This window comes from Procambarus clarkii, chromosome 45 (assembly GCF_040958095.1).
Source record: "Procambarus clarkii isolate CNS0578487 chromosome 45, FALCON_Pclarkii_2.0, whole genome shotgun sequence".
Lineage (NCBI taxonomy): Eukaryota > Metazoa > Arthropoda > Malacostraca > Decapoda > Cambaridae > Procambarus > Procambarus clarkii.
This window is the reverse complement of record NC_091194.1, coordinates 37,241,865-37,269,159: the sequence shown is the minus strand read 5'-3', so window position 1 is coordinate 37,269,159 and position 27,295 is coordinate 37,241,865. Positions and strand designations below refer to the sequence as shown.

The following is a 27,295-nucleotide window of genomic DNA, read 5'->3' as shown; positions in this document are numbered from 1 at the left end:
GGAAACCTCCGCTCCTTTCCATGACTGTTACATCTAGAAAGGGCAGCTTCCCATCCTTCTCCATCTCGTAAGTGAAACTCAACACAAAATTCTGCTCGAATGCCTCCTTCAGCTCCTGCAGATGTCTGACATCAGGTTCCTGTGTAAAAATGGCGTCAACGTTCCTGCAGTATATGGCCGGTTTCAAGTTCATGCCAACTAAGTTCTTGTCCTCCTCTGGCTTGACCTCCTCTGGCTTGACCCCCTCTGGCTTGACCCCTTCTGGCTTGACCTCTTACTTGATCTCCTCTGGCTTGACCTCCTCTTGCTTGACTTCCTGTGGCTTGACCTCCTCTGGCTTGACCTCCTCTTGCTTGATCTCCTCTGGCTTGATCTCCTCTGGCTTGACCTCCTCTGGCTTGACCTCTTCTGGCTTGACCTCTTCTGGTTTGACCTCTTCTGGCTTGACTTCCTCTGGCTTGACCTCCTCTGGCTTGACCTCTTCTGGCTTGACTTCATCTGGCTTGACCTACTCTGGCTTGACCTGTTCTGGCTTGACCTCTTCTGGCTTGACTTCCTCTGGCTTGACCTCCTCTGGCTTGACCTCCTCTGGCTTGACCTCTTCTGGCTTGACCTCCTCTGGCTTGACCTCCTCTGCTTGACCTCCTCTGGCTTGACCTCCTCTGGCTGGACCTCCTCTGGCTTGACCTCCTCTGGCTTGACCTCCTCTGGCTGGACCTTCTTTGGCTTGACCTCCTCTGGCTTGACCTCCTCTGGCTTGTCCTCCTCTGGCTTGACCTCCTCTGGCTTGTCCTCCTCTGGCTTGACCTCTTCTGGCTTGCCCTCCTCATTATAGGTAACAGTTCTACTGCGATAGCTCCACCTGTTGGTTGTAATTTCGCAAGAAGGATGCATATTACTGAGGCAGTGAGAGCTCTCTCTCAGCTACTTTCCAGTGTGAAAACCCGCGCTTATCTTCCTGTAATATCACGCAGAAAACGTTACAAACTGTCTACTTGACGCGCATGTGGGCAAGTTTCTATGGCTGATCCTGACATCCTTCAGTGATGTTAACTTTCACTTACAACTGGTTTTGCACGCTTGCACTGACCACACATCCTTGCCTCTGATCTGAAAGAAAGATAATGTTTCAGACGTCTGCACACAGTAAAGCAAGACATCTTTAGAAAACTATTGGCATAAATCCTCACGCTCATTCATCGGAAAGCTCTTTGAAAAATTCGTGATGAGATATTAGAAAAGTCCTCGAAGAAAAATATTCTCCAAGTAGCAAGCCGTTTGGTTCTGTAGGTAACAGAAGCATCGGATATTTTACAACAGTTGACTGCAAAATGGAACAAGAATCTCGACTGTGAAGAGGATAAATATGTCATTTCTTTGGAAAATGCTTGAGCATATGAGAAAGTGTGGCTCAGGTCACATAGAACTGGTGTACAGATTAAAGAAACTCGGAGATGATGGTAATCTTTTGTACCTCATTAAACCTACTTATGAAAACGAACTCTTTACGTTTTTGTAAACAATCTTTCCACCCGTGAGAGAGAGAAAGAGAATTATCAGAGGAAAGCGCCAAGTCACTAACCGCGAACTTAGCACAGAATGAAGTGTACTCCAGGCCAGTGTTACGGGGCCACTCCTGTGGAACATCTATTTCAATGACATGCTACAGTAAATAACATAGACCGCTACTATGCATTTGACTGTGCACCAACTCAATCAGAAGATATGAAGAAATCATATGAATACAACCATTACAACTAGTTCATCTTGTCACGACAGTGGCAAGTTATTTATGCACGGAAAAAATCTTACTGATGGCTTACTCATGGACGCACTCAATATGAACACTCACAGCTCAGGATGGAAGCAAGTCGAGGAAGGACTCTGTAGGGTTAGGCAGGTACTAGTCAACAACGGCTTCTCTAAAGCTTATATTGAAGACGTGCTTAAAAGAAAGGTGAAACGCCATGCAACCTCTGAAGAGTCAACTAACACAACACTTGTATCTCCAATTAAGCTGTTGTACAGGATCTTCTTTTCGACGGCTCATAAAACGGAGGAAAGTGTCCTGAAATATATTATTAATAGGAACGTTATCCCCACAGGCACAAATCAGAAGATACAATTGACAATTTAGTACAAAAACAAGAAAACGGCCAAACTACTCATGAAGAATTCTCCAGACACCCAACAGAACGCCTTGCAAGAAACCAACGTCGTCTATGCTTTCACATGCCCACTTGGGGACTGTCAGCCCCAAAGAACTCAGTATATAGGCAAGACAACATCATCTATTTCCAGGCGATTAACAATGCACGAACAACAGGGCTCCCTCAAGGAATATATAATCTCCTCACACAACCAGACCATCACCAGAGAAATCTTAACAAGCAATACATAAATTATCGATAGATACAGCGATAGCAGGAGAGTCGACATCAGCGAGGCACTACACATCAAAAAGTCAACACCAGCAGGCAACAGCTAATTAACACATAATTATATTATACCCACTTCATGACCCCGAACCAACACAGAAGTAAGAAGAGAAAATACGCAATGTACCCATTGATTTGTGTTATATATATATATATATATATATATATATATATATATATATATATATATATATATATATATATATATATATATATATATATATATGTCGTACCTAATAGCCAGAATGCACTTCTCAGCCTACTATGCAAGGCCCGATTTGCCTAATAAGCCCAGTTTTCATGAATTAATGTTTTTTCGACTACCTAACCTACCTAACCTAACCTAACCTAACTTATTTGGCTACCTAACCTAACCTAACCTATAAAGATAGGTTAGGTTAGGTTAGGTAGGGTTGGTTAGGTTCGGTCATATATCTACGTTAATTTTAACTAAAATAAAAAAAATTGACCTCATACATAATGAAATGGGTATCTTTATCATTTCATAAGAAAAAATTTAGAGAAAATATATTAATTCAGGAAAACTTGGCTTATTAGGCAAATCGGGCCTTGCATAGTAGGCTGAGAAGTGCGTTCTGGCTACTAGGTACGACATATATATATATATATATATATATATATATATATATATATATATATATATATATATATATATATATATATATATATATATATATATATATATATGTCGTACCTAGTAGCCAGAACTCACTTCTCAGCCTACTATTCAAGGCCCGATTTGCCTAATAAGCCAAGTTTTCCTGAATTAATATATTTACTATAATTTTTTTCTTATGAAATGATAAAGCAACCCTTTTCTCTATGTATGAGGTCAATTTATTTTTATTGGAGTTAAAATTAACGTAGATATATGACCGAGCCTAACCAACCCTACCTAACCTAACCTAACCTATATTTATAGGTAAGGTTAGGTTAGGTAGCCAAAAAAAGCTAGGTTAGGTTAGGTTAGGTAGGTTAGGTAGACGAAAAAACATTAATTCATGAAAACTTGGCTTATTAGGCAAATCGGGCCTTGAATAGTAGGCTGAGAGGTGCGTTCTGGCTACTAGGTACGACATATATATATATATATATATATATATATATATATATATATATATATATATATATATATATATATATATATATATATATATATATATATATATAAATATATATATATATATATATATATATATATATACATATATATATATATATATATATATATATATATGTATATATATATATATATATATATATATATATATATATATATATATATATATATATATATATATATATATATATATATATATATATAATGTCTTATTTGAATTCTTTTTCAGATTTCTCTGCAAAGAAAATAACGAAAGTCAAACAATTTATACGTGAAAGAAGATATTTACATACAATATAAAACTATTTTTCTTATTTATATATAAAACTACATATAACCCTATATAACTACATATATATATATATATATATATATATATATATATATATATATATATATATATATATATATATATATATATATATATTGTGACGGTAACGCGTTGGTGTTCGGCTGTTCAAAGCTAGGCGTATGGCCTCGTCACATAGTATAAAAAAAAATAGAAAATCTGGAACTTCGTCTGTGGTAAGGTAAGGAGAAGACACACAAAACACAAGTAAATTTTAACAATGAAATTTTAATTACGTTAAATAAATAAAACATGAATAAAATGGACAAACAAATTCGTATAATAAAATCAATCAATCAAAATAATAAGAATAATTAAATGACACAATGAAAAGTTACGTTAAGACAAGTGAGCAAAATAACAAGAAGTGCAATAGACAAGTAAATGAGAGGTGCGGGAATATTGGCTTTAAGCTATCACCTCTCTTAGTACACGTACGCCAAAGCATATGTCTAGCAGGGAGAAGTGTTAACTGTGTGAAAGCACTGAATATTCTGAGGACTGAGGTCGTGGCGGCCCCAGACATCAAGTAGTATGGTGGGCGAGTGCAGTTGCAGCCAGACCGGCGACCAATCAGCGAGGAGCCGGCAGCAAGACGGGTAGTTTGGCGGTTTGAGTCTGAGCAGGTGTCCCTGGCTGCATATGTTTTGCGCTCTGGCAAACCTTGCTGGTGTTGTTGTCATTGTTGGACATTTCTTCCATAGTAGTTTTATATAGAGGTAACGACGTATTTGTGGAGGGAAGAGCAGGCTCAATCTCTTGAAGGAGATTATTGTCACAACTCTCCCCCGAAGCCTGCGGTTCTGGAAGAAGTACGTCGTTATGTGGTGGAGTAATGGATGGAGTCGCTTCTACTTCATAAACTCTGGAGAGGGCATCGGCTATGGTGTTGTCAGAACCCTTGATATAGCGGATCTCCAGGTTGAAATCTTGTAAATACAGAGCCCATCGTAGAAGACGCTGGTTGGTGAATTGGGCTTGATGTAGGAAGCGGAGAGGGTTGTGGTCTGAGAAGATGGTGGTAGACCTGGCGCCTTGTAGGTACGGAGCGAAGTGTTGGAGGTTCAGGACGATGGATAGTAGCTCCTTTTCAATAGTGCTGTAGTTCCTCTGGTGTGGTTTCAGTTTGTAGCTGTAGTAGCTGACAGGTAGAACCTCCTCGCCTCGTTGTTGCATCAGGACACCACCAACGCCGGTACCACTGGCGTCGACATGAAGGACGAAAGGCTTGGTGATATCTGGAGAGGCGAGAATGGGATTAGAACAGAGGAGGAATTTGAGTTGTTCGAAAGCAACGGTTTGCTGCATGGTCCAATTATACCGTTGCTTGGGACTAGTTAATAGAATTAGAGGTGTGGCGACTGTACTGAAATTCCTCACAAACCTACGGTAGTAGGAGGCAAGACCAAGGAAGCGCAGGAGCTGCTTCCTGGTGGTAGGCTGTGGATACTGTTGGATGGCTTGAGTGTGTGAGTCTAACGGAGCTATGCTGCCACTCCCAATAACATGACCCAGATAACGCACTTTACCTTTTGCGAAAGTGGACTTGCCCAGGTTGATGGTGAGGCCGGCTGTCAGGAGCTTGGAGAACAGACGTCGCAGCTGGAGCAGATGTTCACTCCAGGTGTTGGAGGCTACGACGATATCGTCCAGGTAGGCGTATGTGTTATCCAAGCCCTGGATGACACGGTTGACAGCTCTCTGAAAGGTGGCCGGGGCATTACATAGTCCGAAAGGAAGGCGTTCATATCTGAAAAGTCCAAAAGGAGTGATGAAGGCAGATATCTCTTTAGCTCGCTCCGTTAGACACACTTGATAGTACCCCCTTAAGCAAGTCCACTTGGGACAAGTACTGGGCACTACCAATGGCATCAAGGATGTCATCTATCCTTGGCAAGGGGTAAGCATCCTTGACAGTTACATTGTTCAGTTTACGATAGTCGGTACATAACCGCACCTTACCTTGGGGTTTGGGCACCAAGATACAAGGTGAGGCCCAGGGGGACTCACAAGGTGTAGCCAGTCCATGATCCAAGAGGTACTGCACCTCAGCACGCATGACTTCCTTCTTGCTCGGGCTGATTCGGTAGAAGGGTTGACGAATCGGCCGGGTGTCGGGGAGCAGTTGGATGTCGTGCTGGGTAACATTACACTCTTGGGGGTCATCTCGGAACAACTCTTGATGTTCTCTGAAGATCTTGACGAGAGGTGCACTATGATTATCCTGAAAGTATTTGGGAAGATCATTAAGGATTTCGGAATTAGAAAGCGCTGACTCCTTGTCAGTGCTTTCGGGAGGAGAAGCTGGGAAGGTCTCACTGTGGATGTAGGGTTCTGTGAAGGTGGAATAGTTAATTAGGACAGTGGGAGGAGTACCATTATATTGCTTCAGGAGGTTGACGTGGCACAGCTGGGTCTTCCGCCGCCTATCTGGAGTCTCTATTACGTAGTTGTTGTTATTCCTGCACTCTTTGACGCGGTAGGGTCCTGAAAATCTGTTTTGTAAAGGTGAACCTGGGATAGGGAAGTATGCAAGGACGAAGTCTCCCGGCTTGAATTTTCTTACTTTGCTGGTCTGGTCGTAATGAGTCTTCATTCTCTCCTGGGCTTTCAATAGACTATCATGGGCAAAGCGGTGGACTCTCTCTAGAATGTGTTGAAGGTTTTGAGGAAACTGGGGCACATTCTGATGCTCACTGAAGGTGGCATCTCGGAGAGAGTCTTTGAAAGCCTTAAGGGGAGTACGGCACTTACGGCCGTAGAGCATCTCATAAGGAGATACTCCTAGGGACTCATTGGGGAGACTTGTGAAAATACACATTATAAGGTCAATCTGCTTATCCCAATCCTTAGAGGTTTCACTACAAAACTTTTTCAAGAGTGCTTTGATAGTCTGATGACTACGTTCAAGAGAACCCTGTGAAGCAGGATGATAGGGGCTGGACAATACCTGTTTGATGTTGAACTCCTCCAGTGTCCTTTTGAAGAGATCACTGGTGAAGTTGGTACCACAGTCGCTCTGAATCTCCCTGGGAAATCCGTATTGAGTGAAGATCTTCAATAGATGTTTTATAACCGTAGCAGCCGTGATGTTCTTCACTGGAACTGCTATGGGAAATCTGGTGGTAGGACACAGGATGGTTAGGATGTAGGCGTTACCCGAACTGGTCCGAGGTAAAGGACCAACACAGTCTATTATGAGTCTGTGGAAAGGTTCCGCAGGCACCTGTATGGGAATCAGTGGCGCTCTGGGAATGGAGATGTTCGGTTTGCCTGCCATCTGACATGTATGACACTGTTTTACGTACTGTTTGACGTTATTTACCATACCTGGCCAGTAGTAGTCTTGACGAATTCCATGGTAAGTCTTGTTGAAGCCGTAGTGGGAGAGTGCTCCGTGGGCCAGGTGTAGAATAGTGGGCCGCAGGCTGGTAGGAATCACAAGTTGTTCGATGTTGGCCCAATCGTCCTCCTCCTTCAGTTTACTGGGTCTATATCTGCGGTAGAGCAAGTCGTTCTCTAGGAAGAACCCAGGAATACTGTCGGGTTGAGTCTCAGCCTGGAAAAACAATGGTGTTAAAGTAAGATCTTCCCTCTGCAACTTACGGAACTCCAACTTGGTCAGATGCGGGGGTAGTTTCTGAGGGTCTTGAGGGACAGCAGTAGCAGTAGAGTCAGCTGGCTGTGGACGTGCGGCTTGTGCACGGGAGGTCACGAGAACCGGAGGAGAAACTTCATCACTCTCTTGAACCTCTACTGGAACATACTCTAGAATAGGGTTACTTGGCACAGAGTTACACACCTGGGGTTTGTCCATGACGATCAGGTTGGTCGGTTGCAGGTCTTCTGCCAAGTCGTTGCCTAGGAGAAGTTGCACTCCAGGCATGGGAAAAGGCTTTTCCCTGACGGCGACTTGGACTTCTCCGTTCACGTAGGGACAATCCAGGTGGACTCTGGCGAGAGGGTATGGAGTGGTAGCAGTGAGGTCAGTGATGAAGATAGTTTCTCCGGTATAGACGATGTTGGGCACAGCCGACTTCAAGATGATCGATTGAAGAGCCGCTGTGTCCCTCAAGATCTTCAATTTGAAACGTCCCTCCGGATTTGAACCGTTGGCAGAGACAGTTCCAGTATACAGGTGGTTACTGAAAAGAGAAAGATCATTAACATCAACACCAACATTCATCACAGGCTTACCGGACTTAGGAGGAGTTGGTTTGGGTTTTTGTTGGTCAGTGGTTCCCTTGTATTGAGACTTACCACACTTGTCTATGGTATGTCCATAGAGTCTACAATACTTGCAGTACAGTTGCGAACCAGCTTGATCGGGGCTCACTTTCTCGTAACTGTACCACGACTTCTTACTGGAGGATGGTTCGGGTGTCAGCCGGTGGATGAGGCTGTAAGTGTCAGCCGACTTAGCACACTTCAGGTAGTCGGTTTCTTCTTTATCTGCTAAGTAGAGGCGGACAGGAGGCGGCACACGTCTCAAGAATTCTTCAACAAGCATCAGGTTGACGAGTTCTGTAAAAGTAGAGACATGTGCTGCTTCCAGCCATTTCATGAAATATCTCCGTTTCGTGTTAGCAAACTCAAGGAAGGTAGTGGTACTTGCCTTCAGGTGGTCACGGAATTTCCTTCTATAACTTTCAGTAGAGAGGAGGTAGGCGTCCAACACTGCTTGTTTCAGAGTCGGGTAGTCATTCTCAGACGCCAGAGTACTGAGTGTGACTGCAGCTCTACCTGTAAGATGGACTCTGAGAAGTGTGGCTCATTGGTCGACAGGCCAACTGAGTTGATTAGCAAGGGTTTCAAAGGTGGTAAAGAACACATCAACTTCTGCTTCTACAAAGGATGGCATTAACTTACTTGCATGTGATATATTAAAACTGACGGGAAGATTGGCAGTAGCTTGTTGGCGTTGAGTGAAGTGTGAAGTTTCCAAGGCGATTTCTCGTTGACGACACTCTAGAGCCAGAGTCGCTTGTTGCTTGTCATGTTCGCTTTGCATCTCCAACTCGCGTTGTTTGGTTTCAAGCTGTACGCGTTCCCGCTCCTGGAGTGTTTCAAGCTGTACTCGTTTACGTTCATGGAGCAAGGCGACCTCACGTTCGTGGAGGGCGAGTCCACGTTCGTGTTCTTCTCTCCTCAAAGCAGCCTCACGTTCGTGTTCTTCCCTTCTTATGGCAGCTGCTTCTCTTTGCTGCTCGCATTCAATCTTGACCAGCTCTAGTTTGAGTTTCATCGTTGCCAAGTCAGTTTTATCTGCAATATAGTAAGTTTTATGAGTTCACCCTTCTTGAGCCCGGATGGACACATGTACAAGCAAGTAGATGGGGTCGCCATGGGTTCTCCCCTAGGTGTCCTGTTTGCAAACTTCTACATGGGTACCATCGAGCAAAAAGTCTTAGTCGACATGAACTAGAAACCGGTCATATACTGCAGGAATGTTGACGACATTTTTACACAGGTACCTGATGTCAGACATCTGCAGGAGCTGAAGGAGGCATTTGAGCAGAATTCTGTGTTGCGTTTCACTTACGAGATGGAGAAGGATGGGAAGCTACCCTTTCTAGATGTAACAGTCATGGAAAGGAGCGGAGTTTTCCACACTGCAGTCTACACTAAGGAAACAAACATAGGAATGTGCCAGAATGCCAACAGTGACTGCCCGGACAGGTACAAGAGGAGTGTTGTTAACGCTTATGTCGACTGTGCTCTCAGCCACAGCTCAGAATGGAAGCAAGTCGACGAAGAACTCTGTAGGGTAAGGCAGGCCCTAGTCAACAACGGCTTCTACAATGGTTTCGTGGAAGACATCATAAGAAGGAAAGTGAAACGCCATGCAACCTCTGAAGAGACAACTAACACAACACCTATACCCCCTATTAGACTATTTTACAGGAACTTCTTTTCCACAGCCCATAAAACGGAGGAAAGGGTCCTGAAAGATATTGTCAGTAGAAACGTTATCCCTACAGACAAAAATCAGAGAATACAACTGACAATTTACTATAAAACCAAAAAAACGGCCAGCCTACTCATGAGAAACTCTCCAGACACAAAGCAGAACGTTTTAAAAGAGACCAACGTCGTCAATGCCTTCAAATGCCCTCTTGGGGATTGTAAGCCTCAAAAAACTCAGTATATAGGCAAGACAACAACATCTCTTTCCAGGCGTTTAACGATGCATAAGCAACAGGGCTCCATTAAGGAACATATAGCCTTTTCCCACAACCAAACCATCACCAGAGAAATCTTAGCAAACAACACAGAAATCATCGATAGATACAGCGATAGCAGGCGGTTCGACATCTGCGAGGCACTACACATCAAGAAGTCAACACCAGCAATCAACAGCCAATTAATGCACAACTATATTCTACCCACTTCAAGACTCCGCTCCAATATAAAAGCATCAAGAAATATGGGCCAATAAAAATAGGCCTTCTGCAGTTACCTACTTTTAATACCTGTTTGTATTTCATTGTTTCGTGTTCTGTCTTGTGTTAAAAGTTTATTTTCACCTCATCCAAAACTATTGTAACATGTCACTTCACCCAAATGTAGGTATAAAAACTCGAAAGATGTTTAAGCTCTATTCAGTTAAAGTTGTGTGTGTTTGTGTAAACTAAAGTCTTTGAAAATGTAATAAGTTTTACCATACGCGCTCAAGTGTCGCGTCAGACTAGAAATAAAAATGACTTTTGGAGAATTGATTTTTGAATTACCATCAACAGTGAAAAGAAACGTAAGAAAGATCGAGAAAATTCGTGTTAGAATTATTAATCTTACTTTTTCGGTCATATTTAATAATATATGTCTACAGGAAAGACTGCTACCAAAATATACTAATATATATATATATATATATATATATATATATATATATATATATATATATATATATATATATATATATATATATATATATATATATATATATATATATATATATATAGCTTCCATGGTCTTTTGGTCACCATGTTCTTTTGGTCACCATGTTCTTTTGGTCACCATGTTCTTTTGGTCACCATGTTCTTTTGGTCACCATGTTCTTTTGGTCACCATGTTCTTTTGGTCACCATGTTCTTTTGGTCACCATGTTCTTTTGGTCACCATGTTCTTTTGGTCACCATGTTCTTTTGGTCACCATGTACTTTTGGTCACCATGTTCTTTTGGTCACCATGTTCTTTTGGTCACCATGTTCTTTTGGTCACCATGTTCTTTTGGTCACCATGTTCTTTTGGTCACCATGTTCTTTTGGTCACCATGTTCTTTTGGTCACCATGTTCTTTTGTTCACAATGCTCTTTTGGTCACCATGTTCTTTTGGTCACCATGTTCTTTTGTTCACAATGCTCTTTTGGTCACCATGTTCTTTTGGTCACCATGTTCTTTTGTTCACAATGCTCTTTTGGTCACCATGTTCTTTTGGTCACCATGTTCTTTTGTTCACAATGCTCTTTTGGTCACCATGTTCTTTTGGTCACCATGTTCTTTTGGTCACCATGTTCTTTTGGTCACCATGTTCTTTTGGTCACCATGTTCTTTTGTTCACAATGCTCTTTTGGTCACCATGTTCTTTTGGTCACCATGTTCTTTTGTTCACAATGCTCTTTTGGTCACCATGTTCTTTTGGTCACCATGTTCTTTTGGTCACCATGTTCTTTTGGACAAATCACCTTCCTGTTATGTTTTGTTGTGCCTTATTATATTTAAAGGTTACAAGATAAACATTGGTTAATACAATAAGTGTTTAAACGTTATGGAACTCTTGGAGCTCCTCTCATTCTGGACAGAAGGAAGGATCCAGTAGGTTGTTCTAATTATTATTATATGTACATTGCTTCTCTTATACCTTGACTTCTATTTGAGACTAAATTACCCATGTGTATTGTCACGTGGGGGTGGGCGGTCCGGGGCTCTGCTAACACTCGGCTGCTAGGGGCTCAAAGGGCCCAAATACTCAGCCCCTCCGACTCCCTGGATTCACCGGAGTCTCCTTGGTCACACAAGATAGGACCAACAATGCCCACCTCCGCAGGTCTTTGCTTCCACCACAAAGGGGTGCCACTGATTCACCCTGGAAGCCCTTCAGTCAACCACGGGGAAACTGCTGCTAACAGTTCCGGCCTAGACCCGTGGGGGAGTGAAGGAAGACTCAGGCTTACCTATAACCATAACCTCCCTGAGTCTTGCCTGCCAGACAAAAAAAAAGGTTGCGGGAACTCCTTTCCCGCCTGTCTTCTCTATCTTCCTCTTAGCAAGGTCGCCAGCTGGGTTATTATATCTGCACCCCAGCAATGCAGTTCAGTGGGTGTATCATATATCGTTTGTAGCCAGAAATGTATGCTCATAGAGAAATATCACAAATGGAGGCACACTCAAACACAGTAATAAAATGTGTGGATTTACTGACGCAAATTACATGAACACACACACACAATCACAAGTAATACATGAATATGGAATATTGATAATGAGTCTGGAGATCGTCAGCCTCTTCTTCCACGACCTCCAACACTCCTTCAAATGGGCAGGAAGACCGGAGTCTCACACTCTCACAGGAGGGCCTCTTCACCACGTCGGCACCTCTTCTTCACTGTCCTGCCATCCATACACACTGTCCTCTCTGACAGTCCTGGACACAAGCTGCCTTGCAGCCTATTCTACTATTAAAGTAATAAAGTCTTGCTGCCACATACACGAGTAAATATTGTGGCCTAACTAGCCTACTCATACAAGGGGTAATGGGAGGGAAAAATGATCTACCTTACACTCCTGGCTCACGACGCCTGTCCCTCGATGGTGTGAGGGTCCCACGCTTCCTTGGGTCGATCCTCGACGATCCAGGGCGTTCCACAGGTCCTCAGGTGTCGCGAAGCCTTCGCGTCGTCGCCGTTCCAATCCCTGAGGTTCAGCTGCCCCAATCCTGGTTCATCGATGGGCGCTGAGCTAATCACTATTTTTTTCCCCACACTCGCCTCTCCCACAGGGCGTCGCTCCTTGTCCTAGGCACTGTGTCGTCCTTCCAAGATTCTCAGTGGATATGACCCCAGTCACAGCAGCTTGCTCGCCCACCTTCCAGACCTCAACGTCCAGCCAGCGGCGCCGCCCAGCGTCGTCCCCGACCGTTTTCCAAGTTTGGCACTTCTCTGCTCACTGAACTTGGTTCCTCTTTGGCTCCCCAGAAGCGCAGGGTCTCCAATGACTGTGAGGGGCAGCGAAGGCCAGCTCAATCCACTGAACAAGGCTTGCAGAGCCTCCAATCTTTGAGAGCAGACCGAGGCGCGTCCTGTCGCTTCCACGGTCAGTACAACTCTGACGTTGGCGCCGCCCGGGGCACTCGGTGACGTCATGGCGGGCCCTGATTTGTCGCCCGCGACCTACGTCGGCCAATCCGCGATCGGCATAGTGTCCCTTCCACAAGGTCATATCTGCCGTAGGGGATACTGTTTCATTTTATATCAGGGCGCCAACTTTCCTTTATTTACAACATATAATATAACCTCATTCCATTAAATGGCAGCCGGTCTGGTCGCCACATATATCATTAGACTCCCTGAACCTCAGAGAATCAGTAGGGAGAGCTGATATGACTCTTTAAGCCGGCAAACGAAAGAAATAGGAGGGGGCACCGTAACAGTATATGAAAAGCTTATAGAGGCTGACCTTAATAATCGCATCAGACGATTGAACGTAGAACTCCGCTTTTAACAAAAAAAATCAGAATTTTTAAATAAATGCCAATGATAATCCAATTGAAACCAGGTCTTTCCGTGAATGGTTCATCCGAGCACCCGTCACCCCGTCACCCCGTCACACGCCAGCACACGCCGGCACCAATCCTCACATTCGTCACGTCGAGCTTAGCGTAAATGTTTGCCGAAGTGCGTGCCAAGTGGCTATGATCTGCCTGGACGCCATCTAAGTGATTCTGGAGCCATACTCAAGGCCAAGTTGATGCCTGAAGCTGATCCACGGGTTCATATCGATGATCCGCTGGCGTATGGTGGCGGAATAGGAAAGGTCTAGCAGTGTTAGGTGTGATCTGGCTGCCATTTTTGGAGGATTGCCTCCAGTATTATAGAAAACGGAAATGCGGAGTTAAAAAAAAATGCTAAAAATACACTATCTGGAAATATATACGTCAGTAACTAAACATTATAAATGAACATTTTCAATACTGGTTTATTATAAGTCAAACAACAAAAATTCATTCATATATTGATATGCTAGTTATCCATATAAATAATTTATAAAAACTTCTGTTGTGCAGGAATTTTTTTTACGAATAAAGCGATAAGTAAAACAAAATTTAACTGGGCCAACTCATATTCTAGTAATGGTGGGGATGAACACAGTTAATGATCCTGAGGAACTTTAAAGGCTGAACTGCTTAAGAACATCAAAAGTTGGGAGAAAGTTAATTTTAAAAAGTTTATTGATATAGAAAGTTAAAGGATGAGAAAGTTAATGCTTAGGATGCAGTGGTATAAAACTGAACAGACTGGAAGAAAGGTCTAGTGGTCGGGAGAGTGAGTTAAGGTCTAGTGGTTAGGACAGTGAATTAAGGTCTAGAGGCTGGGAGAGTGAGTTAAGGTCTAGTGGTTAGGACAGTGAATTAAGGTCTAGTGGCTGGGACAGTGAATTAAGGTCTAGTGGCTGGGAGAGTGAGTTAAGGTCTAGTGGCTGGGAGAGTGAGTTAAGGTCTAGTGGTTGGGAGAGTGAGTTAAGGTCTAGTGGTTGGGAGAGTGAGTTAAGGTCTAGTGGTTGGGAGAGTGAGTTAAGGTCTAGTGGTAGGGAGAGTGAGTTAAGGTCTAGTGGTTGGGAGAGTGAGTTAAGGTCTAATGGTTGGGAGAGTGAGTTAAGGTCTAGTGGTAGGGAGAGTGAGTTAAGGTCTAGTGGCTGGGAGAGTGAGTTAAGGTCTAGTGGTTGGGAGAGTGAGTTAAGGTCTAGTGGTTGGGAGAGTGAGTTAAGGTCTAGTGGTTGGGAGAGTGAGTTAAGGTCTAGTGGCTGGGAGAGTGGGCTAAGGTCTAGTGGTAGGGAGAGTGAGTTAAGGTCTAGTGGTTGGGAGAGTGAGTTAAGGTCTAGTGGTTGGTAGAGTGAGTTAAGGTCTAGTGGTTGGGAGAGTGAGTTAAGGTCTAGTGGCTGGGAGAGTGGGCAAAGGTCTAGTGGTTGGAAGAGTGAGTTAAGGTCAAGTGGTTGGGAGAGTGAGTTAAGGTCTAGTGGTTGAGAGAGTGAGTAAAGGTCTAGTGGTTGGGAGAGTGAGTTAAGGTCTAGTGGCTGGGAGAGTGGGCTAAGGTCTAGTGGTTGGGAAAGTGAGTTAAGGTCTAGTGGTTGGGAGAGTGAGTTAAGGTCTAGTGGTTGGGAGAGTGAGTTAAGGTCTAGTGGCTGGGAGAGTGGGCTAAGGTCTAGTGGTAGGGAGAGTGAGTTAAGGTCTAGTGGTTGGGAGAGTGAGTTAAGGTCTAGTGGTTGGGAGAGTGAGTTAAGGTCTAGTGGTTGGGAGACTGAGTTAAGGTCTAGTGGCTGGGAGAGTGGGCTAAGGTCTAGTGGTTGGGAGAGTGAGTTAAGGTCTAGTGGTTGGGAGAGTGAGTTAAGGTCTAGTGGCTGGGGCAGTGGGCTAAGGTCTAGTGGTTGGGAGAGTGAGTTAAGGTCCAGAGGTTGGGAGAGTGAGTTAAGGTCTAGTGGTTGGGAGAGTGAGTTAAGGTCTAGTGGTTGGGAGAGTGAGTTAAGGTCTAGTGGTTGGGAGAGTGAGTTAAGGTCTAGTGGCTGGGAGAGTGGGCTAAGGTCTAGTGGTTGGGAGAGTGAGTTAAGGTCTAGTGGTTGGGAGAGTGAGTTAAGGTCTAGTGGTTGGGAGAGTGAGTTAAGGTCTAGTGGTTGGGAGAGTGAGTTAAGGTCTAGTGGTTGGGAGAGTGAGTTAAGGTCTAGTGATTGGGAGAGTGAGTTAAGTTCTAGTGGCTGGGAGAGTGGGCTAAGGTCTAGTGGTAGAGAGAGTGAGTTAAGGTCTAGTGGTTAGGACAGTGAATTAAGGTCTAGTGGCTGGGACAGTGAATTAAGGTCTAGTGGTTGGGAGAGTGAGTTAAGGTCTAGTGGTTGGGAGAGTGAGTTACGGTCTAGTGGTTGGGAGAGTGAGTTAAGGTCTAGTGGTTGGGAGAGTGAGTTAAGGTCTAATGGTTGGGAGAGTGAGTTAAGGTCTAGTGGTAGGGAGAGTGAGTTAAGGTCTAGTGGCTGGGAGAGTGAGTTAAGGTCTAGTGGTTGGGAGAGTGAGTTAAGGTCTAGTGGTTGGGAGAGTGAGTTAAGTTCTAGTGGTTGGGAGAGTGAGTTAAGGTCTAGTAATTGGGAGAGTGAGATAAGGTCTAGTGGCTGGGAGAGTGGGCTAAGGTCTAGTGGTAGGGAGAGTGAGTTAAGGTCTAGTGGTTGGGAGAGTGAGTTAAGGTCTAGTGGTTGGGAGAGTGAGTTAAGGTCTAGTGGTTGGGAGAGTGAGTTAAGGTCTAGTGGTTGGGAGAGTGAGTTAAGGTCTAGTGGTAGGGAGAGTGAGTTAAGGTCTAGTGGCTGGGAGAGTGAGTTAAGGTCAAGTGGTTGGGAGAGTGAGTTAAGGTCTAATGGTTGGGAGAGTGAGTTAAGGTCTAGTGGTAGGGAGAGTGAGTTAAGGTCTAGTGGCTGGGAGAGTGAGTTAAGGTCTAGTGGTTGGGAGAGTGAGTTAAGGTCTAGTGGTTGGGAGAGTGAGTTAAGGTCAAGTGGTTGGGAGAGTGAGTTAAGGTCTAGTGGCTGGGAGAGTGGGCTAAGGTCTAGTAGTAGGGAGAGTGAGTTAAGGTCTAGTGGTTAGAAGAGTGAGTTAAGGTCTAGTGGTTGGGAGAGTGAGTTAAGGTCTAGTGGTTGGGAGAGTGAGTTAAGGTCTAGTGGCTGGGAGAGTGGGCAAAGGTCTAGTGGTTGGAAGAGTGAGTTAAGATCAAGTGGTTGGGAGAGTGAGTTAAGGTCTAGTGGTTGGGAGAGTGAGTAAAGGTCTAGTGGTTGGGAGAGTGAGTTAAGGTCTAGTGGCTGGGAGAGTGGGCTAAGGTCTAGTGGTTGGGAGAGTGAGTTAAGGTCTAGTGGTTGGGAGAGTGAGTTAAGGTCTAGTGGTTGGGAGAGTGAGTTAAGGTCTAGTGGTTGGGAGAGTGAGTTAAGGTCTAGTGGTTGGGAGAGTGAGTTAAGGTCTAGTGATTGGGAGAGTGAGTTAAGTTCTAGTGGCTGGGAGAGTGGGCTAAGGTCTAGTGGTAGAGAGAGTGAGTTAAGGTCTAGTGGTTAGGACAGTGAATTAAGGTCTAGTGGCTGGGACAGTGAATTAAGGTCTAGTGGTTGGGAGACTGAGTTAAGGTCTAGTGGTTGGGAGAGTGAGTTAAGGTCTAGTGGTTGGGAGAGTGAGTTAAGGTCTAGTGGTTGGGAGAGTGAGTTAAGGTCTAATGGTTGGGAGAGTGAGTTAAGGTCTAGTGGTAGGGAGAGTGAGTTAAGGTCTAGTGGCTGGGAGAGTGAGTTAAGGTCTAGTGGTTGGGAGAGTGAGTTAAGGTCTAGTGGTTGGGAGAGTGAGTTAAGGTCTAGTGGTTGGGAGAGTGAGTTAAGGTCTAGTGGTTGGGAGAGTGAGTTAAGGTCTAGTGGCTGGGAGAGTGGGCTAAGGTCTAGTGGTAGGGAGAGTGAGTTAAGGTCTAGTGGTTGGGAGAGTGAGTTAAGGTCTAGTGGTTGGGAGAGTGAGTTAAGGTCTAGTGGTTGGGAGAGTGAGTTAAGGTCTAGTGGTTGGGAGAGTGAGTTAAGGTCTAGTGGTAGGGAGAGTGAGTTAAGGTCTAGTGGCTGGGAGAGTGAGTTAAGGTCTAGTGGTTGGGAGAGTGAGTTAAGGTCTAATGGTTGGGAGAGTGAGTTAAGGTCTAGTGGTAGGGAGAGTGAGTTAAGGTCTAGTGGCTGGGAGAGTGAGTTAAGGTCTAGTGGTTGGGAGAGTGAGTTAAGGTCTAGTGGTTGGGAGAGTGAGTTAAGGTCAAGTGGTTGGGAGAGTGAGTTAAGGTCTAGTGGCTGGGAGAGTGGGCTAAGGTCTAGTGGTAGGGAGAGTGAGTTAAGGTCTAGTGGTTAGAAGAGTGAGTTAAGGTCTAGTGGTTGGCAGAGTGAGTTAAGGTCTAGTGGTTGGGAGAGTGAGTTAAGGTCTAGTGGCTGGGAGAGTGGGCAAAGGTCTAGTGGTTGGAAGAGTGAGTTAAGATCAAGTGGTTGGGAGAGTGAGTTAAGGTCTAGTGGTTGGGAGAGTGAGTAAAGGTCTAGTGGTTGGGAGAGTGAGTTAAGGTCTAGTGGCTGGGAGAGTGGGCTAAGGTCTAGTGGTTGGGAAAGTGAGTTAAGGTCTAGTGGTTGGGAGAGTGAGTTAAGGTCTAGTGGTTGGGAGAGTGAGTTAAGGTCTAGTGGCTGGGAGAGTGGGCTAAGGTCTAGTGGTAGGGAGAGTGAGTTAAGGTCTAGTGGTTGGGAGAGTGAGTTAAGGTCTAGTGGTTGGGAGAGTGAGTTAAGGTCTAGTGGTTGGGAGAGTGAGTTAAGGTCTAGTGGCTGGGAGAGTGGGCAAAGGTCTAGTGGTTGGAAGAGTGAGTTAAGGTCAAGTGGTTGGGAGAGTGAGTTAAGGTCTAGTGGTTGGGAGAGTGAGTAAAGGTCTAGTGGTTGGGAGAGTGAGTTAAGGTCTAGTGGCTGGGAGAGTGGGCTAAGGTCTAGTGGTTGGGAAAGTGAGTTAAGGTCTAGTGGTTGGGAGAGTGAGTTAAGGTCTAGTGTTTGGGAGAGTGAGTTAAGGTCTAGTGGCTGGGAGAGTGGGCTAAGGTCTAGTGGTAGGGAGAGTGAGTTAAGGTCTAGTGGTTGGGAGAGTGAGTTAAGGTCTAGTGGTTGGGAGAGTGAGTTAAGGTCTAGTGGTTGGGAGAGTGAGTTAAGGTCTAGTGGCTGGGAGAGTGGGCTAAGGTCTAGTGGTTGGGAGAGTGAGTTAAGGTCTAGTGGTTGGGAGAGTGAGTTAAGGTCTAGTGGCTGGGGCAGTGGGCTAAGGTCTAGTGGTTGGGAGAGTGAGTTAAGGTCTAGTGGCTGGGGCAGTGGGCTAAAGTCTAGTGGTTGGGAGAGTGAGTTAAGGTCTAGTGGTTGGAAGAGTGAGTTAAGGTCTAGTGGCTGGGGCAGTGGGCTAAGGTCTAGTGGTTGGGAGAGTGAGTTAAGGTCTAGTGGTTGGGAGAGTGAGTTAAGGTCTAGTGGTTGGGAGAGTGAGTTAAGGTCTAGTGGTTGAAAGAGTGAGTTAAGGTCTAGTGGTTGGGAGAGTGAGTTAAGGTCTAGTGGCTGGGAGAGTGGGCTAAGGTCTAGTGGTTGGGAGAGTGAGTTAAGGTCTAGTGGTAGGGAGAGTGAGTTAAGGTCTAGTGATTGGGAGAGTGAGTTAAGTTCTAGTGGCTGGGAGAGTGGGCTAAGGTCTAGTGGTAGAGAGAGTGAGTTAAGGTCTAGTGGTTAGGACAGTGAATTAAGGTCTAGTGGCTGGGACAGTGAATTAAGGTCTAGTGGTTGGGAGAGTGACTTAAGGTCTAGTGGTTGGGAGAGTGAGTTAAGGTCTAGTGGTTGGGAGAGTGAGTTAAGGTCTAGTGGTTGGGAGAGTGAGTTAAGGTCTAATGGTTGGGAGAGTGAGTTAAGGTCTAGTGGTAGGGAGAGTGAGTTAAGGTCTAGTGGCTGGGAGAGTGAGTTAAGGTCTAGTGGTTGGGAGAGTGAGTTAAGGTCTAGTGGTTGGGAAAGTGAGTTAAGGTCTAGTGGCTGGGAGAGTGGGCTAAGGTCTAGTGGTTGGGAGAGTGAGTTAAGGTCTCGTGGTAGGGAGAGTGAGTTAAGGTCTAGTGATTGGGAGAGTGAGTTAAGTTCTAGTGGCTGGGAGAGTGGGCTAAGGTCTAGTGGTAGAGAGAGTGAGTTAAGGTCTAGTGGTTAGGACAGTGAATTAAGGTCTAGTGGCTGGGACAGTGAATTAAGGTCTAGTGGTTGGGAGAGTGACTTAAGGTCTAGTGGTTGGGAGAGTGAGTTAGGGTCTAGTGGTTGGGAGAGTGAGTTAAGGTCTAGTGGTTGGGAGAGTGAGTTAAGGTCTAATGGTTGGGAGAGTGAGTTAAGGTCTAGTGGTAGGGAGAGTGAGTTAAGGTCTAGTGGCTGGGAGAGTGAGTTAAGGTCTAGTGGTTGGGAGAGTGAGTTAAGGTCTAGTGGTTGGGAGAGTGAGTTAAGGTCTAGTGGTTGGGAGAGTGAGTTAAGGTCTAGTGGCTGGGAGAGTGGGCTAAGGTCTAGTGGTAGGGAGAGTGAGTTAAGGTCTAGTGGTTGGGAGAGTGAGTTAAGGTCTAGTGGTTGGGAGAGTGAGTTAAGGTCTAGTGGTTGGGAGAGTGAGTTAAGGTCTAGTGGATGGGAGAGTGAGTTAAGGTCTAGTGGTAGGGAGAGTGAGTTAAGGTCTAGTGGCTGGGAGAGTGAGTTAAGGTCTAGTGGTTGGGAGAGTGAGTTAAGGTCTAATGGTTGGGAGAGTGAGTTAAGGTCTAGTGGTAGGGAGAGTGAGTTAAGGTCTAGTGGCTGGGAGAGTGAGTTAAGGTCTAGTGGTTGGGAGAGTGAGTTAAGGTCTAGTGGTTGGGAGAGTGAGTTAAGGTCTAGTGGTTGGGAGAGTGAGTTAAGGTCTAGTGGCTGGGAGAGTGGGCGAAGGTCTAGTGGTAGGGAGAGTGAGTTAAGGTCTAGTGGTTGGGAGAGTGAGTTAAGGTCTAGTGGTTGGGAGAGTGAGTTAAGGTCTAGTGGTTGGGAGAGTGAGTTAAGGTCTAGTGGCTGGGAGAGTGGGCAAAGGTCTAGTGGTTGGAAGAGTGACTTAAGGTCAAGTGGTTGGGAGAGTGAGTTAAGGTCTAGTGGTTGGGAGAGTGAGTAAAGGTCTAGTGGTTGGGAGAGTGAGTTAAGGTCTAGTGGCTGGGAGAGTGGGCTAAGGTCTAGTGGTTGGGAAAGTGAGTTAAGGTCTAGTGGTTGGGAGAGTGAGTTAAGGTCTAGTGGTTGGGAGAGTGAGTTAAGGTCTAGTGGCTGGGAGAGTGGGCTAAGGTCTAGTGGTAGGGAGAGTGAGTTAAGGTCTAGTGGTTGGGAGAGTGAGTTAAGGTCTAGTGGTTGGGAGAGTGAGTTAAGGTCTAGTGGTTGGGAGAGTGAGTTAAGGTCTAGTGGCTGGGAGAGTGGGCTAAGGTCTAGTGGTTGGGAGAGTGAGTTAAGGTCTAGTGGTTGGGAGAGTGAGTTAAGGTCTAGTGGCTGGTGCAGTGGGCTAAGGTCTAGTGGTTGGGAGAGTGAGTTAAGGTCTAGTGGTTGGAAGAGTGAGTTAAGGTCTAGTGGCTGGGGCAGTGGGCTAAGGTCTAGTGGTTGGGAGAGTGAGTTAAGGTCTAGTGGTTGGGAGAGTGAGTTAAGGTCTAGTGGTTGGGAGAGTGAGTTAAGGTCTAGTGGTTGGGAGAGTGAGTTAAGGTCTAGTGGTTGGGAGAGTGAGTTAAGGTCTAGTGGCTGGGAGAGTAAGCTAAGGTCTAGTGGTTGGGAGAGTGAGTTAAGGTCTAGTGGTTGGGAGAGTGAGTTAAGGTCTAGTGGTTGGGAGAGTGAGTTAAGGTCTAGTGGTTGGGAGAGTGAGTTAAGGTCTAGTGGTTGGGAGAGTGTGTTAAGGTCTAGTGATTGGGAGAGTGAGTTAAGTTCTAGTGGCTGGGAGAGTGGGCTAAGGTCTAGTGGTAGAGAGAGTGAGTTAAGGTCTAGTGGTTAGGACAGTGAATTAAGGTCTAGTGGCTGGGACAGTGAATTAAAGTCTAGTGGCTGGGAGAGTGAGTTAAGGTCTAGTGGCTGGGAGAGTGAGTTAAGGTCTAGTGGTTGGGAGAGTGAGTAAAGGTCTAGTGGTTGGGAGAGTGAGTTAAGGTCTAGTGGTTGGGAGAGTGAGTTAAGGTCTAGTGGTTGGGAGAGTGAGTTAAGGTCTAGTGGTTGGGAGAGTGAGTTAAGGTCTAGTGGTTGGGAGAGTGAGTTAAGGTCTAGTGGTTGGGAGAGTGAGTTAAGGTCTAATGGTTGGGAGAGTGAGTTAAGGTCTAGTGGTAGGGAGAGTGAGTTAAGGTCTAATGGTTGGGAGAGTGAGTTAAGGTCTAGTGGTAGGGAGAGTGAGTTAAGGTCTAGTGGCTGGGAGAGTGAGTTAAGGTCTAGTGGTTGGGAGAGTGAGTTAAGGTCTAGTGGTTGGGAGAGTGAGTTAAGGTCTAGTGGTTGGGAGAGTGAGTTAAGGTCTAGTGGCTGGGAGAGTGGGCTAAGGTCTAGTGGTAGGGAGAGTGAGTTAAGGTCTAGTGGTTGGGAGAGTGAGTTAAGGTCTAGTGGTTGGGAGAGTGAGTTAAGGTCTAGTGGTTGGGAGAGTGAGTTAAGGTCTAGTGGCTGGGAGAGTGGGCAAAGGTCTAGTGGTTGGAAGAGTGAGTTAAGGTCAAGTGGTTGGGAGAGTGAGTTAAGGTCTAGTGGTTGGGAGAGTATGTAAAGGTCTAGTGGTTGGGAGAGTGAGTTAAGGTCTAGTGGCTGGGAGAGTGGGCTAAGGTCTAGTGGTTGGGAAAGTGAGTTAAGGTCTAGTGGTTGGGAGAGTGAGTTAAGGTCTAGTGGTTGGGAGAGTGAGTTAAGGTCTAGTGGCTGGGAGAGTGGGCTAAGGTCTAGTGGTAGGGAGAGTGAGTTAAGGTCTAGTGGTTGGGAGAGTGAGTTAAGGTCTAGTGGTTGGGAGAGTGAGTTAAGGTCTAGTGGTTGGGAGAGTGAGTTAAGGTCTAGTGGCTGGGAGAGTGGGCTAAGGTCTAGTGGTTGGGAGAGTGAGTTAAGGTCTAGTGGTTGGGAGAGTGAGTTAAGGTCTAGTGGCTGGTGCAGTGGGCTAAGGTCTAGTGGTTGGGAGAGTGAGTTAAGGTCTAGTGGTTGGAAGAGTGAGTTAAGGTCTAGTGGCTGGGGCAGTGGGCTAAGGTCTAGTGGTTGGGAGAGTGAGTTAAGGTCTAGTGGTTGGGAGAGTGAGTTAAGGTCTAGTGGTTGGGAGAGTGAGTTAAGGTCTAGTGGTTGGGAGAGTGAGTTAAGGTCTAGTGGTTGGGAGAGTGAGTTAAGGTCTAGTGGCTGGGAGAGTGGGCAAAGGTCTAGTGGTTGGAAGAGTGAGTTAAGGTCTAGTGGTTGGGAGAGTGAGTTAAGGTCTAGTGGTTGGGAGAGTGAGTAAAGGTCTAGTGGTTGGGAGAGTGAGTTAAGGTCTAGTGGCTGGGAGAGTGGGCTAAGGTCTAGTGGTTGGGAAAGTGAGTTAAGGTCTAGTGGTTGAGAGAGAGAGTTAAGGTCTAGTGGTTGGGAGAGTGAGTTAAGGTCTAGTGGCTGGGAGAGTGGGCTAAGGTCTAGTGGTAGGGAGAGTGAGTTAAGGTCTAGTGGTTGGGAGAGTGAGTTAAGGTCTAGTGGTTGGGAGAGTGAGTTAAGGTCTAGTGGTTGGGAGAGTGAGTTAAGGTCTAGTGGCTGGGAGAGTGTGCTAAGGTCTAGTGGTTGGGAGAGTGAGTTAAGGTCTAGTGGTTGGGAGAGTGAGTTAAGGTCTAGTGGCTGGTGCAGTGGGCTAAGGTCTAGTGGTTGGGAGAGTGAGTTAAGGTCTAGTGGTTGGAAGAGTGAGTTAAGGTCTAGTGGCTGGGGCAGTGGGCTAAGGTCTAGTGGTTGGGAGAGTGAGTTAAGGTCTAGTGGTTGGGAGAGGGAGTTAAGGTCTAGTGGTTGGGAGAGTGAGTTAAGGTCTAGTGGTTGGGAGAGTGAGTTAAGGTCTAGTGGTTGGGAGAGTGAGTTAAGGTCTAGTGGCTGGGAGAGTAGGCTAAGGTCTAGTGTTTGGGAGAGTGAGTTAAGGTCTAGTGGTTGGGAGAGTGAGTTAAGGTCTAGTGGTTGGGAGAGTGAGTAAAGGTCTAGTGGTTGGGAGAGTGAGTTAAGTTCTAGTGGTTGGGAGAGTGAGTTAAGGTCTAGTGATTGGGAGAGTGAGTTAAGTTCTAGTGGCTGGGAGAGTGGGCTAAGGTCTAGTGGTAGAGAGAGTGAGTTAAGGTCTAGTGGTTAGGATAGTGAATTAAGGTCTAGTGGCTGGGACAGTGAATTAAGGTCTAGTGGCTGGGAGAGTGAGTTAAGGTCTAGTGGCTGGGAGAGTGAGTTAAGGTCTAGTGGTTGGGAGAGTGAGTTAAGGTCTAGTGGTTGGGAGAGTGAGTTAAGGTCTAGTGGTTGGGAGAGTGAGTTAAGGTCTAGTGGTTGGGAGAGTGAGTTAAGGTCTAGTGGTTGGGAGAGTGAGTTAAGGTCTAGTGGTTGGGAGAGTGAGTTAAGGTCTAGTGGTTGGGAGAGTGAGTTAAGGTCTAATGGTTGGGAGAGTGAGTTAAGGTCTAGTGGTAGGGAGAGTGAGTTAAGGTCTAGTGGCTGGGAGAGTGAGTTAAGGTCTAGTGGTTGGGAGAGTGAGTTAAGGTCTAGTGGTTGGGAAAGTGAGTTAAGGTCTAGTGGTTGGGAGAGTGAGTTAAGGTCTAGTGGCTGGGAGAGTGGGCAAAGGTCTAGTGGTTGGAAGAGTGAGTTAAGGTCAAGTGGTTGGGAGAGTGAGTTAAGGTCTAGTGGTTGGGAGAGTGAGTAAAGGTCTAGTGGTTGGGAGAGTGAGTTAAGGTCTAGTGGCTGGGAGAGTGGGCTAAGGTCTAGTGGTTGGGAAAGTGAGTTAAGGTCTAGTGGTTGGGAGAGTGAGTTAAGGTCTAGTGGTTGGGAGAGTGAGTTAAGGTCTAGTGGCTGGGAGAGTGGGCTAAGGTCTAGTGGTAGGGAGAGTGAGTTAAGGTCTAGTGGTTGGGAGAGTGAGTTAAGGTCTAGTGGTTGGGAGAGTGAGTTAAGGTCTAGTGGTTGGGAGAGTGAGTTAAGGTCTAGTGGCTGGGAGAGTGGGCTAAGGTCTAGTGGTTGGGAGAGTGAGTTAAGGTCTAGTGGTTGGGAGAGTGAGTTAAGGTCTAGTGGCTGGTGCAGTGGGCTAAGGTCTAGTGGTTGGGAGAGTGAGTTAAGGTCTAGTGGTTGGAAGAGTGAGTTAAGGTCTAGTGGTTGGGAGAGTGAGTTAAGGTCTAGTGGTTGGGAGAGTGAGTTAAGGTCTAGTGGTTGGGAGAGTGAGTTAGGGTCTAGTGGTTGGGAGAGTGAGTTAAGGTCTAGTGGCTGGGAGAGTAGGCTAAGGTCTAGTGTTTGAAAGAGTGAGTTAAGGTCTAGTGGTTGGGAGAGTGAGTTAAGGTCTAGTGGTTGGGAGAGTGAGTAAAGGTCTAGTGGTTGGGAGAGTGAGTTAAGGTCTAGTGGTTGGGAGAGTGAGTTAAGGTCTAGTGATTGGGAGAGTGAGTTAAGTTCTAGTGGCTGGGAGAGTGGGCTAAGGTCTAGTGGTAGAGAGAGTGAGTTAAGGTCTAGTGGTTAGGAGAGTGAATTAAGGTCTAGTGGCTGGGACAGTGAATTAAGGTCTAGTGGCTGGGAGAGTGAGTTAAGGTCTAGTGGCTGGGAGAGTGAGTTAAGGTCTAGTGGTTGGGAGAGTGAGTTAAGGTCTAGTGGTTGGGAGAGTGAGTTAAGGTCTAGTGGTTGGGAGAGTGAGTTAAGGTCTAGTGGTTGGGCGAGTGAGTTAAGGTCTAGTGGTTGGGAGAGTGAGTTAAGGTCTAGTGGTTGGGAGAGTGAGTTAAGGTCTAGTGGTTGGGAGAGTGAGTTAAGGTCCAATGGTTGGGAGAGTGAGTTAAGGTCTAGTGGTAGGGAGAGTGAGTTAAGGTCTAGTGGCTGGGAGAGTGAGTTAAGGTCTAGTGGTTGGGAGAGTGAGTTAAGGTCTAGTGGTTGGGAAAGTGAGTTAAGGTCTAGTGGTTGGGAGAGTGAGTTAAGGTCTAGTGGCTGGGAGAGTGGGCAAAGGTCTAGTGGTTGGAAGAGTGAGTTAAGGTCAAGTGGTTGGGAGAGTGAGTTAAGGTCTAGTGGTTGGGAGAGTGAGTAAAGGTCTAGTGGTTGGGAGAATGAGTTAAGGTCTAGTGGCTGGGAGAGTGGGCTAAGGTCTAGTGGTTGGGAAAGTGAGTTAAGGTCTAGTGGTTGGGAGAGTGAGTTAAGGTCTAGTGGTTGGGAGAGTGAGTTAAGGTCTAGTGGCTGGGAGAGTGGGCTAAGGTCTAGTGGTAGGGAGAGTGAGTTAAGGTCTAGTGGTTGGGAGAGTGAGTTAAGGTCTAGTGGTTGGGAGAGTGAGTTAAGGTCTAGTGGTTGGGAGAGTGAGTTAAGGTCTAGTGGCTGGGAGAGTGGGCTAAGGTCTAGTGGTTGGGAGAGTGAGTTAAGGTCTAGTGGTTGGGAGAGTGAGTTAAGGTCTAGTGGCTGGGGCAGTGGGCTAAGGTCTAGTGGTTGGGAGAGTGAGTTAAGGTCTAGTGGTTGGGAGAGTGAGTTAAGGTCTAGTGGTTGGGAGAGTGAGTTAAGGTCTAGTGGTTGGGAGAGTGAGTTAAGGTCTAGTGGCTGGGGCAGTGGGCTAAGGTCTAGTGGTTGGGAGAGTGAGTTAAGGTCTAGTGGTTGGGAGAGTGAGTTAAGGTCTAGTGGTTGGGAGAGTGAGTTAAGGTCTAGTGGTTGGGAGAGTGAGTTAAGGTCTAGTGGTTGGGAGAGTGAGTTAAGGTCTAGTGGTTGGGAGAGTGAGTTAAGGTCTAGTGGCTGGGAGAGTGGGCTAAGGTCTAGTGGTTGGGAGAGTGAGTTAAGGTCTAGTGGTTGGGAGAGTGAGTTAAGGTCTAGTGGCTGGGGCAGTGGGCTAAGGTCTAGTGGTTGGGAGAGTGAGTTAAGGTCTAGTGGTTGGGAGAGTGAGTTAAGATCTAGTGGTTGGGAGAGTGAGTTAAGGTCTAGTGGTTGGGAGAGTGAGTTAAGGTCTAGTGGTTGGGAGAGTGAGTTAAGGTCGAGTGGCTGGGAGAGTGGGCTAAGGTCTAGTGGTTGGGAGAGTGAGTTAAGGTCTAGTGGTTGGGAGAGTGAGTTAAGGTCTAGTGGTTGGGAGAGTGAGTTAAGGTCTAGTGGTTGGGAGAGTGAGTTAAGGTCTAGTGGTTGGGAGAGTGAGTAAAGGTCTAGTGGTTGGGAGAGTGAGTTAAGGTCTAGTGATTGGGAGAGTGAGTTAAGTTCTAGTGGCTGGGACAGTGGGCTAAGGTCTAGTGGTAGGGAGAGTGAGTTAAGGTCTAGTGGTTGGGAGAGTGAGTTAAGGTCTAGTGGCTGGGAGAGTGGGCTAAGGTCTAGTGGTTGGGAGAGTGAGTTAAGGTCTAGTGGTTGGGAGAGTGAGTTAAGGTCTAGTGGCTGGGGCAGTGGGCTAAGGTCTAGTGGTTGGGAGAGTGAGTTAAGGTCTAGTGGTTGGGAGAGTGAGTTAAGGTCTAGTGGTTGGGAGAGTGAGTTAAGGTCTAGTGGTTGGGAGAG

At 46.0% G+C, this 27,295-nt stretch overlaps 1 protein-coding gene across 1 annotated transcript in view; it reads right to left on the bottom strand.

Moving 5' to 3' along the window:
• Window positions 1-274: 274 nt before the first annotated feature.
• The window catches only part of LOC138350348 (loricrin-like), a 49,786-nt gene continuing 22,765 nt past the window's right edge, over window positions 275-27,295 (bottom strand). The window contains exons 7-8 of the mRNA XM_069300974.1: window positions 643-862; window positions 275-508 (exon numbers count right to left, since the gene is read on the bottom strand). Coding sequence (XP_069157075.1) covers window positions 275-508; window positions 643-862 — 454 coding nt within the window. The remainder of the gene's footprint in view (window positions 509-642; window positions 863-27,295) is intronic.